The 11221-nt window shown below is 42.8% G+C and overlaps 1 protein-coding gene across 1 annotated transcript in view; it reads left to right on the top strand.

Moving 5' to 3' along the window:
• Window positions 1-292: 292 nt before the first annotated feature.
• The window catches only part of LOC104517211 (cytospin-B-like), a gene marked incomplete at its 5' end in the record, with an annotated part of 31879 nt that continues 20950 nt past the window's right edge, over window positions 293-11221 (top strand). Inside the window, 4 exons of the mRNA XM_010161798.1 lie at window positions 293-366; window positions 1114-1292; window positions 10021-10166; window positions 10387-10487. Of these exons, the coding sequence (XP_010160100.1) occupies window positions 293-366; window positions 1114-1292; window positions 10021-10166; window positions 10387-10487 (500 nt within the window). The remainder of the gene's footprint in view (window positions 367-1113; window positions 1293-10020; window positions 10167-10386; window positions 10488-11221) is intronic.

The following is an 11221-nucleotide window of genomic DNA, read 5'->3' as shown; positions in this document are numbered from 1 at the left end:
CCCGCGGCTCCCCGCGCGCCGCAGGGGCCGGTGCCCAGGGTCCCGCACGGGCGAGGCGGTCACTGACAACATCTGCCTTAAAGCCTCAAAATAACGGCCTGTTTCAGAAGCGTTAGAGCAACAGATCTACTGCTGATTCCATTCCTGAACCCTTGACGGAATGTCTTGGTTTCACTTTATCTAGTGGGGTTGCTAGAAGCGAAATCAAATAGGCTGCTCTGCCCTCCCATTTTCGCTTTTCACTCTTGTCTGTATGTGTTTGATAATCCTTTCCCTTTTTTACTGTTCCTAGGTAGGGCAATGAAGCTGGAAGAACAAAAACAAGAAACGGAGAGGCAGCTGAAGGTTCTGACCAGGCAAATGAAGGTAAGGATTAGTTAGACTCCACGGCTGAACTAAGCTGAGCTTTTATTGCAGTACTGGACGTGAGAAGCACTGCGTTTTTGTAGAACGTTTCTGGAGTTCTCTCTACATCCTTTCATTCTCCATTCTCTTCACTCACGTCTAGCTGTTTCTTTACCTCTGAAGGAAAGAATAGAATGTACATCCTTCGTAAGTCACTTGCTATTTCTACCTATGAACTTCTACTTTGGAACAGCAGTTTCTGCTTCGTGAATCTTCAAGGAGCAGTGAGCTCTTTTCAGCAACAGTGCCCGTAGTAATATCACAGGTCTGAGTGATGACTAGCTATAGGAAGAACTTCATACTTTTTGTATGGGAGCGGAGATACTTCTTCCCTGTGAGGGTGACAGAGCATGGAACAGGCTGCCCAGAGAGGGGGTGGAGTCTCCTTCCCTGGAGACTTTCCAAAGCCCCTGGACTTGTTCCTGTGTGATCTGCTCTAGGGGATCCTGCTCTGGCAGTGGGGTTGGACTAGATGATCTCTAGACGTCCCTTCCAACCCCGTCCGCTCTGTGAATCAGTTTCTTTGGCAATCTCACTGTTGGTACAATGTAAAGAGACAAGTATTTAGTTTGACCTTGGCATCATCTTGAAATTGTGGTGAAATTCTGGTTGCTTGTGATCACTGAAAGAGATCAATAAGAAGGTGCTCAGCTCAAATAGGTGCGTTTTTTACAGCAAACAGTTTGGGGTTCTAATTGCTCTCTCTAGGAAGATACAGAAGAGTGGAGGCGTTTTCAAGCTGATCTGCAAACGGCAGTGGTTGTAGCCAACGACATTAAGTGTGAAGCCCAGCAGGAGCTCCGTGTGGTGAAGAGGAAGCTTCAGGAGGAAGAGGAGAAGAATGCCAGACTGCAGAAGGAGCTGGATGAAGTGAAGGGCAGCAACAGGTTGGTTACTTTCAAGGGCCAAGATCTGATCTCTGTGACAGCTAACGTGTGCAAACAGTGCTTTGTCAATAACTACTCATTGGCTTGGATGTGCATGTTGTCTGTTTTTAACTCTGACAGATTCTGTTGTCTCTTATTCTAAGATGTTTCTGTTCTTTTTGGCAGTCTGGTTCTGTCAACTAGGCCATGAAGGTTTTAATCAACAAATACTGAGTAATAACAATGGCCAATATCTTCTAGCTTTGTTCTCAATATGGTATTCCACTGTGTTTTATTGCCTTCATAACTCTCTGTGCAGCTGTATTAAACCATCTGTGAAGAGATTGGTTGGCTACATATATTCCATGGGACATCCAGAGGAGAACTACTTAACCTGAAGGGAGTCAAGGACCGTATATGCTCAAATTAAAATGAGGACTAGCTGGACTTTTGTTCTGCAGGTCTGATATGTGATGAGTGAGTGATCAGTGCAAGTACTAGGTTTTCTTCTCACATCTACTGTCCTTAATTTGAAACCTATTATGTGATTAGCTGTGTTAAATGGTCTGGGCCGTGGCCTGTGTTAGCATTTAGTGCAGAAGTGATTTTTCTTATGCAGCGGGTTCACCTGTAAAACAATTGCTGGACTCTCAGTGGTTGGAGAGGGAACAGTAATTGTGAACCGTTCAGAGATACATCCCAGCATCGCAAGTTGTGTACGTGGGGCCTCCCTCAGTGGGAGCACGCCAAGAACTGAGACTCCTATGATTGGATCTGAAACCGGTACATTGCCTTACAATGTGGCTTTTATGTAATGCATGTCCTTTTATGTGCCACCTTTCATTCTGAAAATCATGCTGGGGTTGAAATATGAAATAAGAGGAGATGGAAAACAGAAGATGTATTAAAAGGAAGAACCAAAATGTCTATAGAAGGCAGTGGCCTGCCTTTTTTTTTTTTTTGCACTGATGATAGCAGAGCTGCAGTGAAAGAAAACTTGTACAGGGGGAACAAAGGAAAAGAAAATAACACATGGTGGTACTGTTTATCAAAAGTGTGTGCCAAATTAATTTTACTCCTCTAGATTTTTCCATTTAATCTCTCTCTTAGTAGACTCATGGCCACTGGTAGAGTAGCCACAGCAACACGGTCAATTCTGTCGTTTCTTTCAGGTGGAGTAACAGTCCAGCTTTGCAGGTATTTGCTTACTGTTTTCCATTCAGGAGTTTCCACAGCAGCTGTGCAGTAGATGGGAGTGAAAAGATGGGAGGGCTTTTGTGCAGGGGTGTGTGGATCAGGATTCCTGGATTGAACCAACTGAAATACTCATTTTCAGAAAAATAAAGGAATGTGTTTAAGCTCCAGTTTCATTGTCAGAATCCCCAGTGGATGCAAAGAAAAGCTATTACAGACTGTGTGTTCAGACAGAATGGTTACCAGACTACTGAGGTTCTGGGCTCTCTTTCTATTCCTAATTTGTTCTTAATGAAATCTCTCTTGTTTAGAGAGGGGTGTGCATATAAGGGCAGGAATTGGAAACTTGCAGCTTCCCCTTTTTATTCTTTTGGGCTTTAATCTTAAGATGTATTTGATAATACTTGAAGATAACCTGCTAATTTGCAAACTGGGATCTTTATCTTCCATGTATAAGGAACAGGCTTCTTTGGCATACGAAGCCTGAGTTGCTAATACTGCTTTTGAAATTAGATCCCCGGAATCCGTACATTCTTAGTTCCAGAAGGAGGTATTTAAGACGGTTTTGGCATTTGTCTCTCCCTCTCTTTTGCATACATACAAATATATGTCTGTCTCTGTCATGTTGACTGTCTGTATAGCTTGCTTTAAGTACACTGGTTGTGGGGCCAGATATACTGTCTGCAGTGGGTAATATATATTCTACTTCCAAGAAAGGTGGTGAGACCAAATTTTGTATCTGTGTTGCAACTAATTTGACTCACAGTGTCCATGCAGAGTGCAAAATTTCTGTACTGAGTGGTGTGGAGAAGGCAATGAAACCTATGTAAGTCATTGTCTAAACAAACCAGATCAACAGATAAGCGCTGAAATTTTAAAACTGTACTAACCTATAAGGCAAATCCTTGAAGTCGCCAGAGCTCCTGCGGGGAAGCTGGTTCTACACTCATTTTTTTTCATTCCTGAGGTCACTATCTTCCCCAGCTCTCAACTTCCTTCACCCAGAAGGTTCTGGGGGTATTCTCACAGTTGCTTTTAGTCAGCTTTCACAAATGCTACTGCTCAGAATCAGCAGCAGATTCTGGTACCTGCGGTGACTTTGAATGCATGCTCAGCACTGGTGGAAACAGTTTGTAGCATGATACCTTAACACAGTCTATAAAGTATTCCTCATATTTGCTAATGCTGAGCAGCTGTGCACTCTGAATATCCAACAGTCCCTAGTGAAAGCTTCCTGTCTAATTTTAAGCTCTTACTGGAAAATGTACCCACCAAATTACTTGCTACACCAAGGATTTTGGCAAAATTGCACTCAACTCTTGAGGGTCATTAGACTCCACCTCATAAATTGATCTTGAAGCCAATTGATCTCCTACGACATCCTGCCACTTTAATGTTTGCCTGGGGCTGCCTGAGTTCCTGCCTCCAACTTTGATTTCACTGTTACATTCTTCTAATCAGACAAAAAGTCATTTTTGGTTCAGGAACAGCCAAAGAACTTGCAGCAAAAAATCCTGATGAGGTCATCAGAGTTCATCTCAGTGAAGGTAAGAGCCTCTCAAAGGCATCTTTAACATAGATTAAATGTCTAATTCTATGACTAAGAATGTTGGGGGGTGGTTGGGCCAGCATCAAACCAGTGGAATAAGGCAGGGAGGAGTTTACTTGTCCCAAGTTAGTACCGACTGAAACCTGCAAATTGATAAACCCATGTTTCAGACTGTTTTCTATGACATTTTACATCCTAATTAATGTTATTTCTCTGCAGTAAAATGCAAAAGCTTACAACCCACTGCTGTGTAACCGTTTCCTCACAAGTGGTGAAAATTGCAGTTAGTCTCCATCCTTGGAGGCTTTCAAGACCAGACAGGGTAAGACCCTGAGTAACCTGGTCTGACCTCATAGCTGGCCCTGCTTGGAGCAGGAAGTTAGACTAGGTAACTTCCTGAGTTCCCTTCCAACCTGAATTCTTTTATGATCCTGTAGCAAGGTTCATCTTTGCAGAACACTCACCTTGAAAATAAATTCATTTTTGTAGCTGTTATAGGATCAAATATAGAAGTGGTGGAAAAAAAAAAAAAAGCTGTATTGGGTTTGTAACACAAAGGAAGAAAGTTATTGCTGAAAGTACCCAAATTATGGACGGCTCCCTTCAGCTCCATTACACATTTCCAGCGTGGCAGTACACTGTCTAGCAGCAGTGGAAGTTTCGAGGTCTTGTTTTGAATCTTTCCCTTCAAGTTCTCCAAATGATTTTGGCACTATAACATTATGTGCTTTGAACCAAAAACACAGGGGAGGGAAGACAGTTGAGATGGGAGTAGTACTGAGAAAACAGAGAAATTATATCTGTAATTAAATGAGCGACTTCTTAGAATAATAAAAAATAACCAAATCTTCAAATGGAAGCCTAAAGTGAATATTGTGATGTGTCCCACTAATTTGCTTCTGTTCTTCCTCCTAAAGTCTCAAGTGCCACAGCATGGCAGTGTTACATGCTTTTTCTCCTGGAAATAAGCTTGTACTTTGTGTATTAAACCCTGCTGTCAGTCTGTATGTGCTGATGTGCTGCTCGTTTGTGCCTGTGTTTTGCAGCTGTTCTGTCTTAAAGAGGTTTGATAGTTGGTTCTGCTCCCACTGAAAGTAAGCAAACTAGAAAGCCAGAGCAGGGTCCTTGTTTACTATAGTTAGTGACTCCTCAGTGTTGGTTTTGGGGTGGTTTTATGGTGTTTGTTTTACACTAGGTGGGGATTATTCCATCCCCTTTGGTGTAATGACCCTGAAACAGAAACTCTGAGGTAGAGCAACTCTAGTTGCCTGGGTGGGTTCATGTACCCCTTGTGAATGGATGATCCTGAATGATTAGAGAAAAGCCAGGACACTACTAACCCTGTCCTTTGAAATTGGTTCCCTGGCTTTAAATACTGAATTTCTTCCTATCTGAGCAACATAAATTTTTCTTTTGTATTTTGTATTGTTTGCTCATCATGTCCCAAAGCTGAGTTAGAGGAGTGTTAAGGCACTCCAACTGCCCTAGCAACACTGTCAGCATTTTCCCTTCTCCCCTTTATTTAGTGATGATGGGATGCTTAACTGTATAGAGTGCTGTACCTCAGGATGGGCATTGTATTGCTTCTTATAACTCCCCCGATTATTGTCTGTATCTCCATAGGTGCCTGATCTCTGCAAGCTAACACAGCCCTGAGTGGATGCATAGCCAGGCCTGTGAGACACTTCAGGACATACCTTCAACTTGCAGCTGAAAAAGGGAAGTTTCAATTTGAGAAAGCACCTCCAGTTTTGTCTTGCCCTGCAAAAGTCAAGTGTATTGCGAAGTGTGAATGCTGCTCAGGTCCACCTCCTCCCCACGGGCAAGAACTTATTTCTGGGTTTCAGAAGACTCTGTGAGGCTGAAAAACTTCTGACTTAGTCTAAAGCCAACTAAGCCATAAGAAGTGATCACAGGGATTTGGGGAACTGAAATAACTGACATGTTTCTTGGAGGGATGGGGATATTTGCCCTGAAATGGAATTTGAAACATGCCATTTTAATCTTCAGCAAAAAACAAAACGGAGTGTGTATGTCTGATTTGTAAGATTTAATGCACATACACATGGAGTTCTCAGTATAGTGTTACATTTGTAGATCTGTGTGTTTAAAGATATGTATGCGTACAGATCAGTCTGTCTGCATACACACACAAACTCAAGTAGTAGGCTACTGAAATCCAACAGGAAAACTGAATAGAAACATGAAGTTATTTATTCGGTGTCAGCTGCTTTGGTTTCAGATTTGTAATATTGCATTGCCAAGGCACTCACCACTGGGTGGCATGTCTGACTCGGTGTGTGCTAGGAAGCAGGGTGGTGCCCAGGGAGCGTGTCCTGCTATGACTTTCACTGAGAATGTCCCCCATGAGGTTTGTCCTGGCTGGGACAATTGAAGATGGAGAGATCAGAAGGAAAAGAAATTAATAGATCAAACCCCTGGTACATATCCTCTCAGCAAGGAGCCTTTCTCACACCCTTAACTCAGGTGAAGTATATGATGATCAGGGAGAACTTGCTGAAGTTCATCTTAGCAACTGGAGACACCTGGAGAGAGCTTTACATGGATGCTAAGGAGAAACTCGGAAGTCATCATCTCTACCAGGGCATCATCAGGATTCATTCCAGGACTGGAATTTCGTGTTTTGGCTGTGGGATTCCCATCCTTTCTTCCTGGATGTGAAGATCTAGCAAAGGCCTGGTCTCAGAGCAGGCTGAGCTAGTAGAGAATTCTGCCGGATATCCTGGCTTTGGCATGGCCCTCACCTTTGTGCCATGCTACTGGAGTGTATGCATATATGCACACTTGTGTTGCCTTTCTTTTCTGTCCTGGCAGCTGTTGAATGTTGGGTTTTGTTTAAGAAATATATATTGAAGTGCCAAATAAATGTTTTAAGTGTCTGGAATTGTCTGCTGCCTGCCCTTGGCCTTTCTTCTGTTCTGTGCATCAGTAGCTGTGTGCCTCTTTTGTGTCCCTTGGAGTTCAGGAGGATTCACAACACTGACAGGAACCGTGTCAAAGGCTGCATTGCAGAGTAATTATTTCTGAAAATACCGTTCTGTGGTTCTAGGCCACCTGTAGCAGAGGTCATCGGAGCAGTTAAACTTCAAATGTGTGAAGGCTGCTGTTGCCAAAATTAAACAGGCTTGCACCTTGTTGGTGGTCTGCCCATGTATTCCAAACCTAGAAAACTTGGGGGCTAACTCTTGCCATTAGAGAAGAGCTCACTGCATCTGCTTCTCTCACCAATGAATGAAAGGGGGCAGTGTTTTTGTGAAAAGGATTGCACATTTCAATTCCTTTGTGGCTGCAGTGCTCTGCTTCCTCCTGGAGCCACTCCACTTGAGCCAGCTGCCCTTACAGCATTTGATCTATGAAAGCCATTCATTCTTGTTTCAAGGAAAGCATACAGCAGTAGGTGACGTTTTGCTCAAATCCATCCTTTTTGTAGCAGAACTTGCCGAGTTGTCTTGGATGGCCTAAGCTATGCTAAGCTGAATAAATTCTCTGCACAAGGAGTAATTTTTTGAAGTTATACCTTGCCATTCATCTTTCCAAGTCATGTCCTCCTGAATTAGCTTGCTCCTGCAAGTTGGGCTCTTACTCCTCTGCTTCTCTGTTAAGAAACCTGCATACGTACATGCACATGCATGCCCTTATACACATTTTTCTTTTTCCAAATGGAAGGTACTCCCCAAGTTTCATAACTCTCCATTGCTTGTTGGTTGGCATGTGTGGTTTGAGCCGAAGCAAATGGGTCTCAACACTGTTATTCCAACCTTTTATGCCAAGGTTTGCAGCCTGAGAGGCCTCAGTTTTCTGATGTGACTGTGTTTAATCTAGGAGGTTGTTTCAGGGTGCATTAGAAGCCCATTACAAATACACAGATTTAAGGTTTCAGGAAGCATCCAAACAAAATGGGATGGTCTAGCACTTGAATGTTTGTAATTACTCTGTGCAATGACAGAATAATGGTATTTGACTTCTCAATGGACTTTTCTGTGGCATGGTGTAGGGGCTAGTCTAGTCACTTGAACTTTATTTAACATGCTTGCAGCCTTTTGCAATCAAAGGCTAGACTGAGGAGACTAGTCTGTAAGGTTTGAGCTGTTCTCGGAGTTGAATCCTAACCAATAAAGCAACGGTTGCCTAGAGCATACCTTTGCCACTTGGCCTACAGGCACATGACTACTCCTTTCTTACGGTGATGAAACTCCACAAGCCTTGTGCATACCCTTGTTACCGGGATAACTAGAGAGAACGCTTGCATAGCGATCTGTTTAATTCTTGGAAGTGTAATGGGTTGCATTGGGTGGATTGGTATCTTGAAGTAGAAATCTATCCTTTAGCTTTTGTGGTTTTGTACAACTAAAGTGCAGATGCTATTACCTGCTGATTTGTTTTTTGTGCTTTATGAAGCCACAGGAGAAAAAGTGAAGCGTAGAACTTAAAGTTAGTCAGCAAAACACTGTCTCCCTTAGAGCTTAGTGCATCTTATCCAATCTGCCTTTCCTCCTTATTGGATTAACTGGAGAATGGAACTGAAATGGCTTTTTCTCTAGCCATCTGCCTCTGCAGGCTCCCCTGGCATGCAGGGAGCTGAATGAATTAGCAAAGAAATAGCCAATGTCTGCTTAAAGACAGCACCTCCTTAAACTCTGCCAAAAATAGAAACTTGAGTCACTCTTATTCTCTTATTCATTGACACCCTTTAGCCCCTTGTATTCTGTAGACTGCATGCCAAAGGGAAAGAAAAAGACCCTGACTTCTATTTTTAGCTCAACAGAAGTCGTTTAACCCAACAGGCACTTTCTGGATGGAGTCCTTCAGCCTTCTTATGAAATAATTTGGGATGTTGTGTTCATGTAGCCCTTGGTGCCTATCATACTTAGAAGTAGGGAGAGGTGGCAATACCTGTAGATCAGCACACGTTTCTTAAACAGCTAGGAGATCAGAATAGTAATGTACAAATAGTCTCTTTCTCTGTGACTAGACACTGTTATCTAATTGCAGCTTTCCTAAACTAAGGCTAGGGAATTACATTTGAAGTCTACCTGAGAGCTGCCGGGTAAGTACAGTGTCAGTGCTAAACAGCGTCAGCCAGATCCATAAAATGCGTGACTAGAAGCAACGGCCGTACTGTATGATGACTTCCTTGCCATCGTACACACGTCATCAAGTCATGTTCTGTACTAAGTCTTGTAAGTATAGCACATAATCTTCAAATTTCTTGTCAGTGGAGTAATTTAGTGACCCTTCCTGTTAAAATATGAGCCTTATTTCTATTCTGAGTTTGTCTTATCTTCATTTCAACCATTGAATTTTGGTATTCTTATGTCTGCTAGGATGAAGCACTGAACAGTTTTATTCCCTGCATAACTGCTTATGGGTTGTGACTGAGGGTTTACTTGTTCAGCAGATGTTCTTGTTGATAAGCTGCAAGAGTTGAGTTTCCAAAGTTTTTCATTATGAAGTATATTTTCTGGTTTAATTTTTATGGCTCTCATCTGAACACTGTCCAATTTCTTTTTTTATTTTCAGTTATGGCATTTTAACTGGTAACAGTTACTTCAGCAGTGGTCATGCCAACTAAAAACAGAGTGTAAAATAACATCCTTCTCCTTGGTTACTTTCCTCATTATACACTGAGGACCACAGTAGCCTCTTGGCCCGTGCTGTATTCAAAGCCCATCTTCAGGTAGTTATAGATGGGTACTAACAAAGTCTCATCAAACTGCTCTTTTCTATGACAATTCTCCATTCTGTGTGAGGGTAGGGAATGGGGATGATACGGTTAACAACGCAGAGAAGTTTGTTAGAGTCAATGATTTAATGTTTGCCAGGCACTCCAGGAAAAGGGCACAAACATCCTAATGAGTGGTCCATGTTCTGGGCATTACAGTGAAAGATGCGCGTCGTTGGATTTGCCTCGCTACGTATAAAGACCTTTAATCTCTGCTTGCACTTCCTGTTGCTCCTGACTTTGATCTGGTTTCTGCTTTGCAGGCTGACAGCTGAAGAGGTAGAATCTCTAGAGGGAGATACAACCAACCGCTGGCAAGGAGTCTGTGTTAGCAGAGCATCTCCCACACCATCAGAATCTGCAGCCACTGTGAAGTCACTAATAAAATCATTTGACTTGGGATGCTCAGGTACTTGAATGCTGTATTTTGTGGTATAATTTTTTTCTAGCAGTGAGCAGGAGTTTTTTGCCATTTTGGTCTGCTGCTTGTTGCTTAATGGCTATTTTCTGTCAGTGCTTGGTACATAAATCGTGTCTGTGGAATGTCAGTGCACCAGTGGTTTCCCGTTCTGACAAGAGGGAGATTGTTGGGTCTGAAATGCACATGTTTCCATGTTTTTCACTTGCAGGTAGCACTGGACAAAATATCACAGTTCACAAGGTCCCCAGGAGCCCGCTAAGTGGAATTCCAGTGAGGACAGCCCCAGCTGCTGCTGTTTCCCCCATGCAGGTACATGGAGCTCTTTCCATACTTGTAGTTTTAAAATGGGTAGGTGTGGTGTTCGCTACAGCATGACATAGCTTCAGCATGCCAACATGCATGTATGACAAGGGGAAGGGGAAACTCATCTGTTTGTTTGCTGTGGAACATCAAATGCTGTAATATTAACAAAAAGGATCAAAGTGAATTTGTCTTTGACTTCAGCTTAGAGGTCTCAGTGGACGGATGTGAACTTTTTGGAATAAAATTCTGAACTTCAGTCGTTGCTGACCAGAAAATAGGTTTCGATTATTGGGAGTGAGTTACAAGAAACGTCAAACTAAACTAGGTAGCTGGCACGTGAGTTGAGAGACATGGGATAATAGGTTTCTGAGGTGTATGTTCCCAGTTATCCAGTAAGCTCATACAGTGCTCCGTGAAGAGCTCTTACAGTTTGTTTGTTTCCTACTGAAACATAACTGCTCTGGAGCGTCATACTTCTTATGTCTCCGCACCAGTTAATTAGCTTTCTGTTAGCAATTTTCAAATCTGTGGCACAGTATTGTTGGAAACACTGCTTTTGTGAACGATAGAGAAGCAAATGCAGTGTGCTTCCTGGTTTCCACGTATGCTGGAGGTGACGTACCAGCAGACTGCTACCCTTTCCAGGCTAGAGAAGCCATTGTATGTTTTTTGACGTCGTGGTCACTGGACTTGGAACAGGATATTCCCCTCTGGATCTGGGTAAAAACCAGTTGCGTGGC

The sequence above is a fragment of the Eurypyga helias genome, unplaced genomic scaffold, assembly GCF_000690775.1.
Source record: "Eurypyga helias isolate BGI_N326 unplaced genomic scaffold, ASM69077v1 scaffold48531, whole genome shotgun sequence".
Taxonomy (NCBI): Eukaryota; Metazoa; Chordata; class Aves; order Eurypygiformes; family Eurypygidae; genus Eurypyga; species Eurypyga helias.
This window is presented reverse-complemented; position numbering and strand designations above follow the sequence as displayed.